This window comes from Juglans microcarpa x Juglans regia, chromosome 5D (assembly GCF_004785595.1).
Source record: "Juglans microcarpa x Juglans regia isolate MS1-56 chromosome 5D, Jm3101_v1.0, whole genome shotgun sequence".
Taxonomy (NCBI): Eukaryota; Viridiplantae; Streptophyta; class Magnoliopsida; order Fagales; family Juglandaceae; genus Juglans; species Juglans microcarpa x Juglans regia.
Window position 1 is genome coordinate 10,940,174 of NC_054602.1, and position 22,231 is coordinate 10,962,404.

The following is a 22,231-nucleotide window of genomic DNA, read 5'->3' on the forward strand; positions in this document are numbered from 1 at the left end:
AGCATCGACTGAGAGGTTCAAAATTCAATACTCAAATAGCAATTTCTCTGTTACGTTGTAAATTCAAAAGAATATCGAGCGAGGACCACATGCATGCCTTTGCAATAGCAATTTGCTAATTCCGGAATCTTTATCACGCGACAAAACAATTCGTGGCCCAGATTCATAGTTGCCATAATTTGAAGATTGCATTATTCTCAAAACATTTTAATCATTGTTTAGTTTCATATTCTTTCGAAACACCCAACATTTCTATGGGGCTAGCACTCGGTCATATATAGCTGAGACAACTTTACTCTGTTCAGAATTAAATAAGGTGCTGCTAGTCGGCTAGTACTCACAGCTCGGCGTATCGTTAGTGTATTTAATTATTAAAAAATATATATAATTTTATTAAAAATGACTTTCTTAATGATTAAAAATAAATAAATAAAATATTTGAATAGTAACTTTGAGCGATAAATTTGAAAAAAAGTTTTATTTTCCATTAAATAAAGTTAGATACTTTAAAAAGTCTTGAACCTCGTGACTCTTATCAGGCGGTGAAAGTTTCAGTATTGTCACGAATTGTATGGCCGACCATGTTGTGAAGACAAACGGGGCCTTAAGGTGCACTATTATAGCTGGGGAAGTAGACAAAATCAGTGGGGAGAGAGCAATTTTCCTAATCATTTTGTGATTATTTTCTCTGTCCTTTTCCTATTGTGTAGGATGATTTCGTAAGCCATGACGCTGGGCATCGCTACTTATGTTTCATTGCCCCCTTTTCGGCCTCTATTGTATCACTCTCCTCTCTCTTATTTGAAACTATATATAACCGAACATGCACGCCACGGTCTGCTAACAGAATCTCTACTTTGTGTTTCGTTCTTTCTTGTGCTGAACCTGCTTAACGTGACAAAACTCTCTTGGAGGTAAGTCTCTAATTGTTGTGGATGTTCTTCAGTTCTTGTTGTAATCGTTGTTGGTGCGCTTACTGAACTGCTGTTCTTGTTCTTAACACCCGTTATCTTTTCTCTTTCTTTACTAAATATTGAAAAATGTGAGGATTTGTAGCAATGGGTTCTGCATGTTTTACTTGGTAGTTGAGGAAACTATAGTTTCTAGTTAACTGAAGTATGTGCTACGTTTTTTGTGTACTTTTCCTGTGTCTTCTTTCAGCAACCAAATCGAGAATGAAGATTTTCTTTCACTTTTTCTTTTTTCTATGGTCCATTATATTGCTTGAGAATGTTTTATTAGTACTTGTAGAATAGAGATGGGTTTGTGTCCCTTCATGTATAGTAGAGTTATTTGATAAAGATTTACTTAAAACTTAGCTCAGTTTTCCTGTTTTAATTAGTATGATTTAATCTTGTTGCAGGAGGCGCTGAATATTTGTGAAATAGGGACCAGATCATGGCTTTTGAGCCATTACTTTGGTACTGTCGGCCGGTGGCAAATGGGGTATGGACCAAAGCAGTAGATAGTGCTTTTAGCTCATACACACCTTGTGCCATTGATACTCTAGTGATCTCCATTTCTCATTTGGTTCTCTTTGGCCTTTGCTCTTACCGAGTATGCCTGATAAAGAATAACTCCAAAGCTAAAAGGTTTCAGTTGAGGTCGAATTACTATAATTATATGTTGGGGTTGTTGGCTGGTTATTGCACTGCTGGGCCTTTATTAAGGTTGGTGATGGGCTTTTCAATCTTTAATCTGGATGGACAGACAGGATTTGCTCCTTTTGAGGTGAATTTTCATATTTTCTTGGTTTATGCTTCTTTCAATCTCGTCAGATATGGCACTTTCAAATCCTAAACGCAAAATGAAATGGGATTCAAATTTGATAGCTGTTAACTTGAATTTGTTGTAAAATGTTTGACGTTTAAATGTCAGTATGATAATTGTTATCTCCAATTCCTGCTGGAGTTAATTGCAATATTACATTACCAAATAACATTTAAGTTGATTCGACTGGAATGTGTGATGTGAATTATTTTGTTCTCTTGCAGGTAATTTCTTTGATCATCGAGGCTGTTGGTTGGTTCTCCATGCTGATAATGATTGGCTTAGAAACTAAAACATACATTCGACAATTTCGGTGGTATGTGCGGTTTGGAGTCATTTATGTTTTGGTAGGCGATGCCGTGCTGCTCAATCTTATTCTTTCTGTGAGCAGTTACTACAATAGGTTAGCTTTTCTCCCATTTATCAAGTGCAATACTTAAGAGAAAATCACTCATACACACACACACACACACAAAATACATAAATCGAAAGCATTTTAATTTTTTTGTAGTATATTGTCGGTACGAAGATGATAATTATAGATTTAAAGCCTCTCCAAGCACATCAGTGGTGTACAGATGGTTTGCAGTGAGCCATGATCAATTAACATGGCAACTGCAGATAGGATACACGTTAGTGGCACTGCTTTCTGGAGTGGAAAACCATTCATTCTTGCGGTACGTCTGTCATACTAATCATTTTATTCTACTCATGCAGATCTGCTTTGTATTTGTACATCAGTACAGTTTGCTGCCAGGTTTGTTCCCTTTTTTTACTTCGTCCCTCCTCTGTAACAGTTATGTGGTCCATCTCCCCTTCTTATATTAGTTTTAATCTGTGCTGTTTTACCCTGTCATAAATGTTGGATGTATAAGCTTTGTATATACATAGGCTCTCTATAAAGCAGTTAACAGTCACTTGCCAAAAGCCTTGGAAGGCTTCAGGGACTTCTGCCTTGGTCTAAAGAAATATGCAGTGAGCAGTTATATATCTTAATTGAAATAATTTTGAAATGGATAATATGATAATAAATTAAAATGGGAAACTGTAAAAATATGAACTCTGTAGTAAGGACATCAATTTTGAAGCACTCCTTGTATGCTTGACTTTTGGAAGTGAATTTGTAAATCTGATAGACCACTTACATGGTCTTTCTGGTTTCTGAAGGGAGGCATTGGACACGTGGTTGTGAGCATCTTTGTTACCATCTATAGCATGGGGCTTGGCGTTCTAGTTTAAGTCTGAAGTCAAGTTGGCTGCATATCTCAACCTTCTTTGAAATTCTTATAAAAGACCACACACCCCAAAAGCTTAAGGTACTAGAAAATTGGCCATGGCATCTCCCAATCCAGTCTAAAAGTCTAGTTTAAAACCATTTTCTCTTAAAAAGCTTAAGCTATTATAAAATTGGTCAATAATGTATATCAAGGATTCAAGCTCATACAGACACTGTCCCCCCTCACATGTAGGTTCACCAAATAGCAAAACAAACCTTGAGCCTTGCATTTGGAAAACAGAACAGAAGAATCTAATAGAATGGAGGTTGGAGTTACAAAACGTGAGTGACGGACCTCAAAGAAAAGAAAACATAGTTTTGATACCATTCTCGAAACCATCTATCTCAAAAATTTAAGCCATTAGAAAGTGAACTTACATACACACTAATCCTGACAGCATTCTGGACCCTGGACTAACCCCAATATTATACTCGGTAGGCAATTGCAACTCCTTGTCATGAGCTCAAATAACAATGGCCAAGGTTGGGATTAAGATATGTGGTATCTTTGTGAGTGACAGAGTCAGTTTACATTTACACCTACCCTTCTTAGATATTAGAAATCTTGTTTTTTATTTAACTTGTGTTAGAGCATGTTGATACGTCTGAGATTTATTTCTACTATTCTGATTTAGGTTCTATTTGGAATTCTTCTTGTTGTTTATGTCCCAAATCTGGATCCTTATCCGGGTTACGTTCTGATGCAAGCTGAGTCTCTTCATGATGTCGAATACGAAGCACTTCCTGGAGAAGAGAAAATTTGTCCTGAGAGGCATGTCAATATATTGTCAAGTGAGTACTTCCTAAAGTGACTGGTCTTTAATGCCATAAGTTCTCTGATTTTGTAGCATTTCGTCACTTCATGAATCATTGGCTTATTACTGAATAGGTAGATAAGAATGGTATACACTTTGAAAACAGCACTGTAAGTTTTTGTGAAGGATTTTAGTCTCCAGATTTTCTATATTTTATGAACCCAAAAAGATTCAAGAAGCCCACACCCATTTATAAACCTAGTTGTTGGGTCTTTATAGCTATTCTGGGTACCCCTAGAGATGTCTTGGGATGGAAGCTAGGATTTCCTCTAAACTTTCATTGCGTGTACCCTGATTGGAGATCAAACCTACAATATTTTTTATGATTAAGTGCATAATTGTTGTAGGCTTTACCTCCTTACCCTTTAGTTTAATTTCTGTAGGAATATATTTTGGATGGATGACTCCACTCATGCAGCAAGGTTACAGAAAACCCATCGTAGAAAGGGATGTTTGGAAGCTAGACACATGGGATCGTACTGAAACACTGATTGAAAAGTTAGCATCATGCTGCCACCTTTTCACATGCATCATCATGAGTTCATCACAAATTGTGAAATATGTATAGTACTGGTGATTTTGCAGGTTCCAGAGGTGTTGGATTGAAGAATCCCAAAAGCCCAAGCCACGGCTTTTAAGAGCCTTGAACAATAGCCTCGGTGGAAGGCATGACCTACACTTTTTATGATTTTAATTTTCCTACCCTAAATGGTCATTAGACTTAACCTTTCCAACCTATAATTGTATCATAAATGTTTTGTGTAGGTTTTGGCGGGGAGGTTTTTTCAAGGTAGCATGCTCATTCCCCGTTTTTGCCCTCATATGTGTCCTGGATAATTTATGATGGCATTGTTGCCCACGACTCGTCATCTGCCTTACTATATATGTTTCAAGTGTATGTCTGTGATCTACTGTGTTTTTGGAAAAAAAAAGTGAAGATAATCTTATTTTCAGCATTCAGAGGACTAACTTGTCTGACTTAATCATCTTACTGGTTATATTCATTATGTACCATATGTGATCTCATAAAGTGAAATGAAACGATCTTGGCGTGCCATCAATGGGCGCCAATTAGATGTTACCGAATAGGCACTTTTCTGTGCATGCTTTTGCAATGATATACTTCTAAAGTTTTCTTATGAGCAGGTATCTGGCCCTTATATTTTGTATATGAAAATTAGAAATTTACTAAATGAGGACTTTTAAAAAGATGCTTTCGCCTGGATCTTGATGCATGGATATCTGGCTCTTATACTTTTTGCGGGATACGTAAAACTGGAAGTTTACTTTGGAAATTCAGAATATAACTATAAAGTTATAGTGGGGCCAGAGTTTTGAAATGCTACATGTGAAAAATAATTTTCACTTCTCTATTTGACTACTCTTTGGGAGCTTATTATTTGTTGATCATTTGGTAGATTGGCAATGATCTTTCACAATTCGTGGGGCCAATTCTATTGAATCGTCTTTTAGAGGTCAGTTACTTTCTTTCCATGGTTTTATTGATAAGTGATGCAATCTATTTCATTTATTTGCTACCTAAAGGAGTTTCTTTTGTATTAATTTCATTAATTTTTATATAAAAAAGCTGTGTTTTTCAATGCTTAAAATAAAGAATAATGTTCCGTGTTTATTTGATCTAATCGAAGACCTCATAAATCTAATAATTTGACAAGATTAAGGCATCAATTTGTGATCCATTAGTTTCATAATGAGGATAGAAATCTTCCTGATGTCATTAAAAATACGGAAGCTGGAAGTAGAATGGAAATTACTTTTATCCCAAGAAAATTAAGTCAAGATTTTAGTATTTAATGGACCGGTTTGTGGTTTTAAATGGTTGTTAGAAAGGTGGTCTACAACAAGTGCGGGCCACACAATGGAAGAAAATGATAAATTACGGTCTTACAAGTGTGGAAGAAGTAGTCTATAATATTCTAGCCTGACTAGAGCCATATATCTGGAGAATATTAAGTTATTGTGTAAGCATATAGTCTATTTTCCGGAGATTAGTTGGTAATTAAATAAGAATCTATCAGATAACTAGTAGCTAAAGAAAATGGAAGAAAGAACACAAAATAGAGGAACCATGGAGATGAAAATCATCTCTTTGTTCAAAGATGTAAAGGTTTCAGTAGTGGCTGTTGAGGGAGTTGAATCATATCATTATAAGAAGCTAAAGGAGATTGGACAGTATCTATTGTAATCACAAGAACTGCCAAGTGTTATAACTTGTATACATCGCTATGTTATTTTATATTACATGTATGTACAAATGTGTGCGTGAGTGCACATTTTCCCTCTGGGGTGCATCTTTGTCACCCTAATGCTTATATTGTCTCTCTTTACCCTTTGAGTTTGTTTCCCTTTATGTTATACTATTGAAAGAAATGGATATTCACGTTTACCATAATGGTGATTGAGTAAACAGAGGGGGCAAAGTGATGCTTAGCATACCACATGGTGGTAAAATGAAAGCGGGCTTCGTATGCCGCGAAAAAGTACAAAAGACTGAGTATAATTGTTTTATGATGCTGATATAATTACAGTCATTACATCTTCTAGGTCACCTAACTGGGTGACTTATGCTACCAATTGCCAAATCATTTTCTCATTCGCTGACCATTCTAAGACTTCAGATAGGTACTTCTGTTTTCACTCCAATTAACTGTTTGAATTAGCGACTTCAAAATATACTAAAAGTTGTCAGACGTGTAAAGAACAGTAGGAATTGAAAAATCATGAGGTTTCCATCTCTACACATGTTGGAAATTAGTTTGTGATCTGAGAATGTAGATTCTAGTTAGGAGAACCCCATCATGAGGCATATTCAGAGAGTGTACCTCTGATATAAAGAACTTATTTACACAGCTCAATCCCTAGCATAAAGGACTTTTTTCATGATTTTTCGGTTTCTATATTGTAATCATGAAGAGAAATAAGTAATTAAAAGTGGTGTATGATTATTAAAATTGGACTAAAGTTAGGGATTTCGAATGTTTCCAATGAAATATATCCAACATGTTTTTTCTTTATCCAAATAAGAGCCTGGACTCGTTGTTTGAACAGATACGTCTATTCATAAACTGTAGCATATGCTGGGCAGAATTTTGTTAAATTCCAACAAGAGAAAGTAGAAAAATAAAAATTTTGAAGCTTCTTGGATATTTTCGTAGTTGATAATCACATCAAATTGTAAGGGGGATCATAGCTTTACTTTCAGCCTTTAACAATATCTGTTTGGCTGGATCTTATATTCGATTGTGACCAGGCAAATTTTGTGGACTACATCAGTTTATGGTTTTATGATGCCAATGAGGTGAACAATGACAAACTACCACATAGTTTAAGTAAAACTAAAAAATTGTAATAGTCCTGGAACTCTGTTGATATTTTGGGTTAATAAATTTTGATTCTCTAATTAACCCTTTGGACACTGAGTCCATTGATTCCTGACATTTACATGCTGTGATGATGAGAGATTTTTGGGTGCTGAGTCTAATTCATATCCATGCATAAAATTTAATCAGTTAACTTGGTTTGAAACGATTTTACAATGTTTAATTCTGTTACATTTTAAGTCACAAAATGAACCTACTTTATGAGGTTCCTGTGGCTTGCCTTTGGACCATCAAACTTGATAACTGTCTTGTTACTGCCTGCAGTCAATGCAACGAGGCGATCCAGCTTGGATTGGTTACATATATGCCTTCTCAATTTTCATCGGGGTGGTACGAATTCTACCTCATATTATCTTACATATCATGTTTCTTGACGCAAATACTTTAAATTTTGCTCTTCTAACACTAGATTTTTGGTAGACAGTTGTGGCTGATCATCCTTGTCATCAAAAGGGGCAATATATGTTTAAGTGAAAGGCATCATGAATGATAATTTATTATGTAAAGGATATTTTCAACACATCAAGAATGTTATTGGATTTACATTTTAAGATAGTTTCTTTTAAGTTGAGTTTATGATTTTTCTAAAATTCATTGGGTCATTACAAATGGTGTCAAAGTCTATCTTAGCTAGAAGTGTGAGACTTGAGCCATGCTAAGTCTTGAACCTTACCACAGTAAAATGGTCTGACAAGGAAGTCAAGCATATGAGTGTGGACGATTGTAAACCCACTTCTCTGAAAGGGTGGTGAATGTGATCCCACATTACCTGAGAGGGAGAAGTTTTTGGCATTAAAAATAGATCCAAGGAAGTTCTAATTGTAACCTTGATTAGGTCTTCTGGAGTATATAAGCCTAGATGTATTGTGAACTTTCCTTAGGTCATTACAAGAAGATAGTTGCGAAGGTATAGGAATCACAGGGGTTTAACGACATCTTTCATTGGAGACTTCTCTAGTAAATCAATAGCATGGATGTACTCCATTCATGTTATGGTGATCAAGTAAACTACTTTCCTTGATATGGTAGATATCGTTTAATAATTTTAGCGAAGCTTGCTTCTTAATGGTTTGTTAAAGTCTTTGTTACCCATTGAATTAAGTATTTATTATACATTGACTTTTGTCCTTGCATTCATTATGTTATTGGCTGGTGAGAAGAGACCACATTTTAAAATATTTACCGTCAAATAGCAATGAATAGCTCTTCTTGTTTCTTTCTGAGAAAAGATAGGAGTTGATGACTTAGTGAGCATTTTTTTAATTCATTACATCTATATTGAAGAAGATTGACTGGTTGATTCATTTTATTTCAGTCACTTGGTGTGCTATGCGAATCTCAGTATTTTCAGAATGTTATGCGTGTTGGTTTTCGGCTGAGGTCAACTTTGGTAAATCCTTTATATCCTAACAATTTTTAGATATATATTAGTGCATGACTTTTAGCTACAACTTCCTCTTTGACAGAATGAATAGGAAACTTTTAGGGTAAATTACATTTCACATGGTCAGTTGCAATGTTTCTCCTAAACTTTAAATTTGAGCAAATGATATGAACAACATGGGATAGCGAAAATCAACTGAAATTTGTAAGTGTGACTGTTCCTGATTATAGGTGGCTGCTGTATTCCGCAAATCTTTAAGAGTAACCCATGAGAGTCGCAAGAAGTTCTCATCTGGAAAGATAACCAATATGATGACAACTGATGCCAATGCACTTCAGGTATTCTCTAAATTAAGTGAATATGATTATATGAAGGCTGAATAAATTTCCCATTAATTTGATAACCTTTAAATATCCTGCATTTTGATATTACTTGATGCCTTCGACTTCTGTTCGAAAACTAATGACGTATTTTGCCATAACGTGAATATTGAAAATTTAGTAAATAAAAAAATAATTGAAAATACCTAGTTAAGCTATAGATTTTGTAGAATACAATATCTGTTATACTTGGCAAAGTGCCTTCAAAGAGCTTACCCAAAAAAATGCGCCTTGAAAGAAAAATTCTTGCAAATAAAATTTTTGGAGCAAAGGAAATATTTTATTGTGCGCACTTCAAAATTTTTGCTCACAATGCTTCAAACTCAAACATATTAGGTCGGTGCTCCTCAACTTTTAATATAGTAGCGTGCACAAGTTCTTGAAATTATCAATTAAGAATGCAATCAATGTTGATGAAGAGCTCAAATAACATCATCAAGTATGCTGGTTTTCCGTTCATTGGCTCCATTTTTGTTGAATTGTGATACAGGTCACCATCATCTTGATGCCACTTTTCCCCCATGTTTGTCTGTAATCATTTTATAGGATATGTATTGTAATGCAGTGAAGCAAGTACATGATATAAGAACATAATGTAAATGAGATATAATAGACCTTAGAGACATCATTAACCGAAAATCTTATCGGTATGCTGCTTGTGATCAGTCATGTATCAGGTATGATATCAAATGAGGAAAAGAGACAAGTAGCCTAGAAATCTTAAAGTCATATTTGTAAAAGAAGATTGTAATAATGAAATTCTTTTGGCTTCTTGGAGCAATGGGAACTGAATCCAAGAGTTTTAATTACGTTCTTATAAGGATAAATGATCTAAAGTGGCAGCTAATGATAAGATTCTATCCGGCAAAGAATTTTTTAAGCCTGTAATCATTGATAGTGCATATCAGTGCAGAAACATACAAGAAAAAGTAATGAGTTGTGAAAATCAAAAATAAAAAAATTATGGCTGTTATGTTGGATTTGATCTACTAAAGTATATGGATCTCAGCAATTTAGTGAAGTATACTGCAATATCGAATCAAGACATCATCGCATAATTTTGTTTTGGGGAATGTGAGCATGACTCAATCACCATTAATATACTCTTTACATTGTTCAGCAAATATGTCAACAACTCCATGGATTGTGGTCAGCTCCATTTCGAATCATCATAGCTATGGTCCTTCTTTATCAGCAACTAGGTGTTGCTTCACTTCTTGGATCACTAATGCTAGTTTTCATGGTCCCAATACAGGTAAGAGATTTTTTTCCTATCCTCCTTTGAAAAATGGTTGATTACTTGGATCTTTACCAGTTTGCTATATCCTGTTGATATTTTTTTCCTTGAGTGTTCTTTATAGCAGTTATTGTGTAAATATGTTTTAGTTTTAATTGCACATTCCATATTCTGACGGACTCTACACCTACCAAGGGCTGGTTTCTTAGTTCATACAACAACTGTTGTGCTTTCTGCATCAGTTGACCACTGCACTACATCTTACCACATCAGAGGTCTTATCTAGTCACGTGCAGTTCTGTCACAAAGTTTGGGTTTCATATTGACAACTAGTTGTAGACTTATGCGATGTGAAGTGATAAATAAATTTACTAAAATGAAAAATAATATATGTAAATAAGTTAGCATACCTTGAACTATGTCAGTGATAGTACCTTCATATGTAAAATCTTAAGAAGATTGTCAATGATAGCACCTTAATCTCTAAAATTTGGATGAGCACTTAATCTCTAAAATTTGGTTGAGCACCTTCATCTCCTCTCCCCTACTTCTCTTTGTTTCTATGTCAGTGATGAGAAACCTCACAAACTTTGCTTGAGTGGAGAGAATGACCAAGATTTTTTATGTGCCAAAGTACCTTGATCATCAACAGTACTAACTTATAGGCTTTTTGACTCCATTTTATATTCAATACCCTTTACTGAATCCTTAAATTACAAAACCAAAAGGCATAGATTGAGGAAAAAAAAAAAGACGTGTTGGGAAAACTAGAAGACTCTACTAACTTTAAATGAAAATTACTAACTTAAGCAGATATATTATTTTCATTTAATAATTTAAATTTTAGTTATGTATAATATATAATTTTTTTAATGACATATATAATGGGTGAGTGGATGATGCAGTTAAACCGGAACAAAGTTCATCACTTCAAAAATTATGTATTATAGTACATGATATGATTAATGAGTTATACTTTTAAACGTAGTATGACACCTGGATTTATCGTATTCATTTTCTCTTACTCAGATTTGGGACACTATTTTCTTAACTTTGACAAGGAGAGAGTGTCCCAAATCTAAAGTCATATTTTGGCGGCTTTGAGATGGATTATTGTTATGGTCATATCTCCTTTATACACTGTAGATAATGCTGCTAGATTGTGATGGCTTATTCCTAGTTTGTCCTAAGCTAGTTACATCAATGGCTCTCTTCCTAACATTGTAATTTCTTCTGCATGCAATGTGTGGGGCCTGTATTTGGTTCATTGCTATTAGGGGGCTGGCTTTGAGAGGGGTTTTAGTTAATATTAATGAGCTTGGTTTGTACAAAAAGTAATCATAATGGTCACATCAAGTTGTTTCATATTTTTATCAATTTCAGTTTGTTGTTGCTCTTTCATGTTTCTAACATTATTATGGATTATATAATATAACAATGGAACTTCAGTCTGTTTGCTTTTCATACTCAAACTTTAATGAGTATCTGTTATCAGATATTTCAATACTATTTTTCCTTATTGAGTATTCTGTCAGCGGTGGAACTAATTAGCCCATGTTTCATGAATGACCTTGTGAGAACAGACCTGTGTGCTTAGCAAAATGCGGAAACTAACCAAGGAAGGACTACAGTGGACTGACAAGAGAGTGGGCCTCATGAATGAGATTTTGGCAGCTATGGACACTGTGAAGTATGGTTAACTCCAAGAACATTTGCAATTAACTTTTTTTTAGTTTTGCATGCTTGACAGTGCGTGTTTTATTACTATGCTCTTTCAGATGTTATGCATGGGAGACAAGCTTCCAATCTAGAGTTCAAAGAATTAGGGATGATGAGCTGTCATGGTTCGGCAAAGCCCAATTACTATCTGCTGTATAGCTCAAAAACATAATCTTGGAAGTTTACATTTTAGTGCATATCTATCTCAAGAATTTCAAAATCATGACGATGCTACTAGCTGCTATTTGAAGTTCCAGTCACCTTTTATGTTGTATTTAAATCAAAATTTGAAGTTCTTTTGTGGTCAAATTTGAGTGACTGCATACTCCAATATGAGTGAGTAAGGATAGGTATGAGTGCTGGAGGGGACCTTGCTTATTTATCCGGCTACTATATATACTTTAACAGCTTGTGGTAGCACAGTGGCCAGCAATAAATGGCAGCTCTGAGCCCATACTAGATTGAGATTAGAACATACTGAAATTGGTTGTTATGATTTCAATGTCATTTTTTTTCTAGACCTTCGCGCTTAGTGCCACTTGATAGATTGTGTATGCAAAAACAAAAATAAGGTACTTGGAAGATATATCTTGTTTTTGAGCACTGCATTATTATTATTATTATTATTATTATTATTATAGAAAATGGAACGATCTCTATGTTATCACGATCTGATTCTCCCTGATGCTTCATATACATGCTGATCTAGATTTTTAGCATCAATTTTATTCATAATAGACTTATCATGACTAAATTCATGACCCACAATATATATAGAACCAGATATATCGGGATTTGAGACCAGCAAAGACATATGCATCACCATAAGAATATCTCATTCTTAGCTTGTTATTTCTGACTTGCTAATGGTTTCTTTGCAGTTCAACAGTTTTATACTGAACAGCATCCCAGTTGTTGTAACAGTGACCTCTTTTGGGTTGTTCACTTTGCTTGGTGGGCATTTGACCCCAGCACGGGCATTTACCTCCCTTTCTCTGTTTTCAGTATTGCGGTTTCCTTTGAACATGCTTCCTAACTTATTAAGTCAGGTCTGTATGTTGCACTTTTAAGTTTGTGTATATTTCCTGTATTTTGTTTAAACCATCGTCTAGAATGGGTATATTACCTAGTTATTATTTTTTTCAGTGAGTATTATACTACCCTTGCATCCTGTTCCAAGGTTAGTGTCTATACTCGGTGGCCCAAATATGGATATGTGTTGAAAGAATGGAATTCGATCAGTCTTTTACAAGATCTAAGGAATGTTTGTAAAAATTGTCCAATTTGGGGACAATGTCCTAAGAAAGTAGTCTAGATGAATGAAGTTGAGAAGTCTATCTGATGTTTGTTCCTATAATACCTTAAAAGGAATGTAACTAATAGTAATTTATTAGAAATACTGGATTCATGCAATCCCACCCCAAAGAGTTGGGAAGCCTTTGTGGAACTGGAGAAACATCATACAAATTTAGTGGCTTTAGTTCTTAAATATGTTAATATGCACTTGTGAAAAAGAAATGAGTTATATATTTTGTGTCTTAGATTAATCATGGGATTAAGGGGGATATTTTGTGAAAGTGTCTGCTTCTATTATATGAATGGTTCACCCAGGGAATTCAACCATTGAAATGTATGCGTCAAATTTATCGGTCATGTTAACCTTCCCTGTTTTGATGCGAGTTTTAACTTGTTTCTTTAAATTATTTGCCTTGATACAGAGTGCGGTCAAAAGTGGCATTTTTTAGGTGGCCGACATATCAGCAGTAATTCTTTTGATAATTAATTCACAGAATGATATAGTTATTTTGGGTTTGGTTTACAGGTTGTAAATGCTAACGTATCATTGCAACGCTTGGAGGAATTGTTTTTAGCTGAGGAGCGAGTTCTACTACCAAATCCACCTCTTGAACCAGTTCTTCCTGCTATCTCTATCAAGGATGGCTACTTTTCGTGGGATTCAAAGGTAAAACTTTTATTAGATGATTTTAATGAAATATATCATACGTCTAGTAATGTGGACACTTTCTTGGGTTAATTAGATGAAAACTTTGAAGGGTTAATTTATTTGGGCCAAGTCTAAATCAACTTTTAGAGATGGAAAAGGCATGATGTGGGTGGTAGACACTTTCGTTTTAGGAGACTTCAGCCTTAAGGTGCTTGGTGAGAATATTATGCTCCTTCAGTTATGGGCCATATTTAGAATCTAAGGTTACAAAAAAAAAATTAAAACTATTGAAGTTGTTTGATATAATGTAGACAATTATATATTATTCCATCTTTTGTACCCTTAATGCTGGTGTCAAGAACTCATCTCCCCCAACAGTGGGTTGTTCCTCACTTTAGATGACTACGAGGTAAGCCAAGGATTTCATCACAAATAAAGACACAAGAAGAGACATGAATGTCTCTTTTTTGGAGGTCAAGAAATGTTTTACCATGACTGAAAACACAGAAGGTCACTTGATGATGAGCAGCACTGATTGATTTGATCGTTGGGCAAGTGCATGTGGAATATTAGACATTCTAAACAGGGTGGAAGTGTTTGTGAGGCCTCAACCCTTCCCCAGAAGGATAGGACATCCTTTCCTGAGCAACTTTACTGCTTGTAGGACCTAGGTACTTTCATATACATTAACCAAATTTTTTCTCCCAAGCAAAATATGACACTTTCTAGATAAATTCTAGGCCAAAATGAAAAATTACTTGAATCTATAAGTCTTTACCTTAGTCACTGGGCTTGACCCACATATGAACTTGAAATCCAAGACAGAAACCAAAGATGGAGGCATAAAAACTAGCCAAAATACATGAGTTAAGACCCTGCACTTGATAGGCGCTCTGGACGAAGAATATACACGATACTGAGCAACATTTTGACCCTGAAGGTGAAGTTTTCACCCCTATCCATTAGATCTTTTTTTTAAGATGATGTTATAGACTCTGTTGATTCTCATATGCTCTTGTTTCCCGTTTGAATTAGCATTAACATTCCAGTTCTATCCAGGCAGATAAGCCCACATTATCAAATATCAATTTGGACATAGCAGTTGGCAGCTTAGTTGCAGTTGTTGGTGGTACCGGAGAAGGCAAGACATCAATAATATCGGCAATGCTTGGGGAGCTACCTTCTGTGGGAGATTCAAGCATAGTAATCAGAGGAACTGTTGCCTATGTACCTCAAGTTTCATGGATTTTCAATGCAACTGTGAGTGCAGCTTGCTTGTATTCTCATTGACACTACATCACCTATTTCTGTACTACTCTTAAACTTCTGTTTTATTCTCTGGATTAATATCTCATGACCATGCATCTCCTGACTTAAATGCATTTTTAACAGCTACGTGAGAATATATTATTTGGCTCAGAATTTGAATTCGCACGGTACTGGAAATCTATTGACGTGACGGCATTACCGCATGATCTCAACTTACTTCCTGTTAAGTAAATTTTCCAATTTATGAAATGAAATATTTGTACAAAATTTATCATTCTAACATATTTTAACATATTTTTCTCAGGGCTATGATTACACAGAAATTGGCGAAAGAGGGGTGAACCTTAGTGGTGGGCAAAAGCAGAGAGTTTCCATGGCTAGGGCTGTATATTCTAATTCAGATGTATACATATTCGATGATCCATTAAGTGCTCTTGATGCACATGTTGCTCGACAGGTATTATATAATGTCGAGTGGTATGAGATCGCTTCTTTTTTAAGGGATGGCTTGAGATCACTTATTATCACACTTAGTGGTATGAGATCACTTAATATTTTGCTTAGTAGTATGATATTAGGTTTAATTACATTCTATCACTAGAATAGGAAATGGCTTTTTAGTATAATTCTGTTCAGGTAAACCATTAATCTGAAAGGTATATGAAGTTCTGCAATTCCAGGAGGAAATCCAATTTTTTATGTTTCTTGCACCTGTGAAAAAAAAAATATATCGTTTTGCAGTTAAAAGACTAAACAGACAATAGTAGGACTTTTTGTAGTGAATCAATATTTAAAAACTAGTTGTTGAGATCATTTTGAATTAATTTAATCTGTAGTCATCTCCAGGTTTTTAATAGCTGTGTAAAGGAAGAGCTGCGAGGGAAAACCCGGGTTCTTGTCACCAACCAGCTACATTTTCTCCCCCAGGTGGATAGGATTATTTTGGTGTCTGAAGGCATGGTCAAAGAGGATGGAACCTTTGAGGAGTTATCGAAAAATGGAGTTCTATTCCAGAAACTAATGGAGAATGCTGGAGAAATGGAAGAACAAGAGGCGGAAAAGGAAGATGGAATAAAATACGATCAGAAAAGCTCTAAACCAGCTTCCGGTGGACTAGAGAATGATCTTAAAAAAGATACAAGCTATAATAAGAAAGGTAAAGGACAGAAATCTGTGCTTATCAAACAAGAAGAAAGAGAAACGGGTGTTGTCAGCTGGGGCATTTTGATGAGGTAAAATACATACTTTAACACCTTCAAAATAATCTTTGATCAGCTATTCTGATGGATATTTCTGATACAGACAAAACTCAGTACAAAACTAGTGTTAAATCCCTTTTTCTACACCTTTCTGAATATAACCTCTACAGTCAATCAAAATAATGTTCCAATATGTCTCTGAAGCCTTTATAGTCTACTCTGGAACCTTGGATGCAGCTGAATAATGAAAATGCGACATTTCATCCTAGGTAGAACATGCTCTTCTTGAAAGGAGCTGTATCAGTATTGAACACATGCAGAGCCCAGCATGAGTGTCAAACCAAAAGACATAATGTTTCATATATTACCCACAAATCTATATGCTGATTCCGAAGTTTCCCTGAATTAGTGGACCAGAAATGGACAAAATCAAAGATATGCTATGCTCCTGAATTAATGAACCTATCCACCTGTATTTACCAGCCCAAGAACAACAATTAAAACTCCTCTTTAATCTAATTGAAATAATTTACAGAAGAGTTGTGGGAGTGTGAACATAAACACGCTCTAGCATGTGGAAACACGTACCAGACCAACTCAAGAAAATGTTAAAACTTAAAATTATAAAGTACTTATGTTAGCTCCACAGATACATGGCTTACAAGTGGAGTGTATGGGTCAAATAAGCAAGGGGGCAATGGGTTTTAAAAGAATTAAGGAGACGAGAAATAGAAAGAATATCTGGATCATTGTATGCAACTTAGTAGCAAGCGTCTGCTGATTCTTGGATTTTAATTCTCTTTAATCGTTCCAAACTCAATTCCAATAATCTTGTATGCCCCCTTTTTGTTATCAAAGCAAAACAAGGTATCCTGCACAAGTCATTTCTTATGATTTAGGTCAATTATTATCAGAAAACATATATCTAAACAAATTGAAGTAGAAAATTTTTAAAGAAAAATTAAAGATTTAAAATTCCTTCATCAGCAGTAGCTATGCTGGAAAAGCATGACCCCTAATTTTTCACTGATTCCTCTTAGTGAGAACAATGGTAGAAAATAGAAAAGAATTCGTGTGGTCAACCCCAAAGAAGTTGGAGTATGGGTCTGTTCAGTTGCTATGGGGTTGGACGTCCATTTCATTTAATGAATTATTTTTTGGATGACCAATAACTAGAAAATTGTGAACAAGAGCCTTTCTGCTGTGCCTCATAATAGAGAAGAATGTGAAAATTTATTTGTTTGGCCAATCCCATGTAGTCGTGTTATGGGTTTCTAGGTGTAAAAGGGCCATGGGAGTACTTTTCCTTGATATGGTCACTCCAATGAGCCTCTTTCCCCAAGTCGACTATTTTATGTAAAGTAATCTATCATCTAATGTTTTTTGTTTTTTTGTCAATCGGCTTATTGTAACTTGATAGGTTTACATTGCTCCAATCTGCAGGTACAAAAATGCACTAGGAGGCCTATGGGTAGTTATGATTCTCTTCATCTGCTATATATTAACAGAAGTTCTTCGTGTTTTAAGTAGCACATGGTTAAGTGTTTGGACCAATCAAAGCACTTCCGAGAGTTACAAACCTGGCTATTACATTCTTATTTATGCCCTTCTTTCATTTGGCCAGGTGCGTCTTAAATAAGTAAATGGAAAATGTTTATCTTCTCCCTTTCCATCTGTTTTAGAATTTAGAGTGACATAAATTCTAAAACAGATGAAGAAGATTAATCTGTAATTGTAATAAAGTTTAAAGGCTTGCTCACCCGTTGATGGATTCAGGTAGCCGTGACACTTGGAAACTCTTTTTGGCTGATCATTTCGAGTCTTCGTGCTGCCAAAAGATTGCACGATTCTATGCTACATTCTGTTCTTAGAGCTCCAATGATATTTTTCCACACTAATCCTACTGGACGGATAATCAATAGGTTTGCAAAGGATCTGGGTGATATAGATCGCAATGTCGCCAATTTTGTGAATATGTTTCTGGGCCAAGTATGGCAGCTTCTTTCAACTTTTGTTCTGATTGGCACCGTAAGCACAATATCCCTGTGGTCCATAATGCCGCTTCTGATCTTGTTTTATGCAGCATATCTGTACTATCAGGTAGGCTCAACATTTTACTATTTTGATTGTTTTCTGCTGTTTTGCCTGTCTGACATAGTCTCGCTTTTTATAATGAGTTTCTATTCCACACATGTTTTGTGAACGTATATGTGTTGTTACAGAGCACATCCCGTGAAGTGAAACGCTTGGATTCCATTACCAGATCCCCTGTTTATGCACAATTTGGAGAAGCATTAAATGGTTTGTCAACCATTCGTGCATATAAAGCATATGACAGGATGGCCAACATTAATGGGAAGTCAATGGATAATAATATCAGATTCACTCTTGCAAATATTAGTTCAAATCGTTGGCTCACTATAAGATTGGAAACATTAGGAGGCATCATGATTTGGTTGATAGCAACCTTTGCTGTCTTGCAGAATGCAAGAGAGGAAAACCAGGTGGCTTTTGCATCTGTGATGGGTCTACTTCTCAGTTATACATTAAATATAACAAATCTATTGAGTGGTGTTCTGAGACAAGCAAGTAGAGCTGAAAATAGCTTAAATTCTGTTGAGCGCGTTGGCACATATATAGATTTGCCTTCTGAAGCCCCAACTATCATTGAGAGCAACCGTCCCCCACCTGGTTGGCCTTCATCAGGATTGATTAAATTTGAGGATGTTTTCATGCGCTACAGGCCTGAACTTCCTCCAGTCTTACATGGATTGTCCTTTACAGTTCCTCCAAGCGAAAAGCTAGGGATAGTTGGAAGAACAGGTGCAGGGAAATCTAGCATGATTAATGCACTATTTCGGATTGTGGAAATGGAAAGAGGGAGAATCTTGATTGATGGCTGTGACATTGCTAAGTTTGGACTAACAGATTTGCGGAAAGTTCTTGGAATCATTCCACAATCACCGGTTCTATTCTCAGGTATGCATAATTAGATAGCCCTATGTTGCTTTTTTGACAATGACATGATTTTATTTCCTCTTCTTGTGGTTATTTTTTTTCCAACATGGGAAATGCTTAGTATTTCTCAATCTTTGACTTTGTAATTGTGGTAAGTTGATGCCTCTTTGGTCTTCAATTACAAGATGGCTTTTCTTCTGGTTTTTCCTTATTATAATGTGCATTTCAGAAACTTTTTTTGCACCAATTGAATGCTTGTTTGTATGGTGCAATACGTTATTGCACTCCTAACCACTCCCGAAGAGAGGCAGCTTGTCCTTGTGTGCGTTGGTCAATGTGTCTCTAGGATTGCTTGTTCTCCTTCTTATTGTTATGAGTATCACTCTTTAAACTTGTATCATTATGTTTGTGTGTGTGTGCTGATTTGTATCCTTAATGGATTATTAAAAAAACCAATCATGTTTTTATCATTCTGTCTGCCCCATTTTGGAAGCAGCCAAACCATATAACACTAGTTAACCTGAACTAGGCAGCAAATGTTGTTAGATGACATTGTATGCCTTATTTTAGTTTGAATATGTTATTTCAAAATTTGGAAAATTGAAATGCATCATTAATGGCCATTGTATTTTTTTTTTTTCAAGGAACCGTGCGATTAAATCTTGATCCTTTCAGTGAGCACAGTGATGCTGACCTTTGGGAGGCTTTAGAAAGGGCACATCTAAAGGATGTTATCAGGAGGAATTCTTTCGGTCTTGATGCTGAGGTATAAGACTGATCATCCCTAGTTAATTAGGATGCAGGTCATAGATTGTTCTCCATGTTAATATATTCTTATTCACTTTCAACGGTAGGATATTATGATTATCCGACGGTGATTGCCAATTCATGTTCATACGGGTTAGGTCATTTTAATAAAGATTTCAATATGGTAAGGGTACATCTAAAGGATGTTATCAGGAGGAATTCTTTCAGTCTTGATGCTGAGGTATAAGACTGATCATCCATAGTTAATTAGGATGCAGGTGATAGGTTGTTCTCCATGTTAATATATTCTTACACACTTTCGACGGTAGGATATTATGATTATCCAGTGGTGATTGCCAATCCATGTTCAAATGGGTTAGGTCATTTTAATAAAGATTTCAATATGGTTCAAAAACATGTATTTTTCTTCTTTCCATGCGCTGAGAAAAAGAAAATTCGGGCCCTTAACACTAACTTCATTTTGCAAAAGATAAAAAATAAATGTCCAGAGAATATATGACAAATGCTAACAGAAAGCACTCTTGAGTTGTGTCAAGGTCTCAGAGGGTGGAGAAAACTTCAGCGTTGGACAAAGGCAGCTGCTAAGTCTTGCTAGAGCATTGTTGCGAAGATCAAGAATTCTAGTTCTTGATGAAGCAACTGCAGCTGTTGATGTTAGAACTGATGCACTTATCCAGAAAACCATTCGTGAAGAATTCAAATCCTGCACAATGCTCATTATTGCTCACAGGCTAAATACTATCATTGACTCCGACCGAATTCTTCTTCTTGATGCTGGTCAGGTATCATGCAATTCCTACAGAAATTCTCTTTCCTACTTGATGGAAATATTTGGGTTTGTAGAAGAATGCTAACCCTGCAACTTAATAGGATCCATTAAACGACATTGAGCAGCCAAACCCAAGGATCATCCAAAAAAAATTGCAAGCTGACAAGAATTTTGATCTTTGAATTATTTCCAATCAGTTAAGACCCTGAAACATTTATTTCAGGTTTTAGAATATGATACACCGGAGGACCTTCTATTGAATGATGGAAGCGCATTCTCCAGGATGGTCCAAAGTACAGGCCCTGCAAATGCTCAGTATTTACGTAGCTTAGTACTGGGAACTGGTAAAGAAGACAAGTCCAGCAGTGAAGAAAGCAAGCAGCTAGATGGCCAGAGGAGACGGCTGGCCTCTTCCCGCTGGGCTGCTGCTGCTCAGTTTGCCTTAGCTGCCAGCTTCACTTCTGCATGGGACGATCTTCAGAGGTCAAACTTTGAAGACATGAACAACATACTCATGCAAACAAAGGATGCAGTTATAACACTGGAGGGAGTTTTGGCGGGGAGGCATGACAGTAACATAGATGAGACGTTAGATATGTACCATGTTTCCGCAGATAGATGGTGGTCTTCTCTCTACAAAGTTATCGAAGGTACAGCTATCATACTTCCTCAGCATGCACATATTCCCTGGCGATTTTATGTAAATATTAGAAGTAATAATTCATTCATCCACATACTCTTCAGACTTTCAAATTGTTTGTTTTAATCTTTAGCTTCTATTTTCAATGATAAGGAAGATCAACTTCTTTCTAATCATCTTAAAGAATAGAATTTTCCTATTTATGAAGAATATACTATCAAATTCAACAAGCCATATGCGTGTCGTTCTCTGTCTATAGGAACTATGAAGAGGTTGCAGTTGAAGAATAAAAATGTTTGCATCAGCTTTTCATCATCTGATGCTAGTAGCCTTTTGTGGCAGGTCTCGCTGTGATGAGCAGGTTAGCCAACAACAGGCATCAACAATTAGGATGTGATTTTGGAGACAGACCTGCTTCAGATTGGGACCATGTTGAAGTGTAGGAAGTAGGAACAATGTCAATTACGTACGTACAATGTCTTGTTGCTTGAAAAAACAGGAATCAGTAACGTAAAACTCCAACTTATAATCATTTATGTAGAATAAAACAGCTGGTTCTGCTTTTCGTTATGCAAAATGATGGGATGCTCCCTCATTCTGTCCGTTCGTGTATTTATTTATTTATTTTTATTTAATAATTAAAAAAATAACTATTAATATATTTATATTTTTAAAAAAATATTTAAATATGTTTAAAAAGT

At 35.6% G+C, this 22,231-nt stretch overlaps 1 protein-coding gene across 5 annotated transcripts; it reads left to right on the plus strand.

The window, feature by feature from the left end:
- The first annotated feature begins 658 nt into the window (after nt 1–658).
- LOC121265221 (ABC transporter C family member 12-like) lies at nt 659–22,125 on the plus strand. 5 transcript variants are annotated; one of them, XM_041168763.1, is made up of 28 exons: nt 659–779; nt 1,364–1,731; nt 1,995–2,173; nt 2,488–2,527; nt 3,682–3,838; nt 4,245–4,359; nt 4,447–4,527; nt 4,627–4,651; nt 5,280–5,336; nt 7,527–7,592; nt 8,578–8,652; nt 8,877–8,984; nt 10,147–10,281; nt 11,847–11,953; nt 12,042–12,135; nt 12,864–13,031; nt 13,805–13,945; nt 14,987–15,187; nt 15,320–15,418; nt 15,501–15,653; nt 16,043–16,428; nt 17,839–18,019; nt 18,172–18,495; nt 18,618–19,374; nt 19,998–20,119; nt 20,658–20,903; nt 21,114–21,540; nt 21,873–22,125. In XM_041168763.1, exons 2-28 carry the CDS (start codon nt 1,399–1,401, stop codon nt 21,971–21,973), a joined length of 4,878 nt encoding a protein of 1,625 aa, XP_041024697.1. In that variant the 5' UTR covers nt 659–779; nt 1,364–1,398; the 3' UTR covers nt 21,974–22,125. The 5 variants fall into 5 exon arrangements, with proteins under 5 accessions (XP_041024697.1, XP_041024696.1, XP_041024695.1 ...); XM_041168762.1 differs by lacking the exon at nt 659–779 and adding an exon at nt 791–914; XM_041168761.1 differs by lacking the exon at nt 659–779 and adding an exon at nt 814–967.
- Nucleotides 22,126–22,231: the final 106 nt, after the last annotated feature.

What these genes read in the sequence shown, in the direction of transcription:
- LOC121265221 (XM_041168763.1), top strand. Translation starts at nt 1,399, where the DNA reads ATGGCTTTTGAGCCATTACTTTGGTACTGTCGGCCGGTGGCAAATGGG. An exon ending in TCTCAATTTTCATCGGGGTG is followed by an intron (nt 7,593 to 8,577) that starts GTACGAATTCTA and finishes ATTTTATTTCAG; the next exon opens with TCACTTGGTGTGCTATGCGA. An exon ending in ATCACCGGTTCTATTCTCAG is followed by an intron (nt 19,375 to 19,997) that starts GTATGCATAATT and finishes TTTTTTTTCAAG; the next exon opens with GAACCGTGCGATTAAATCTT.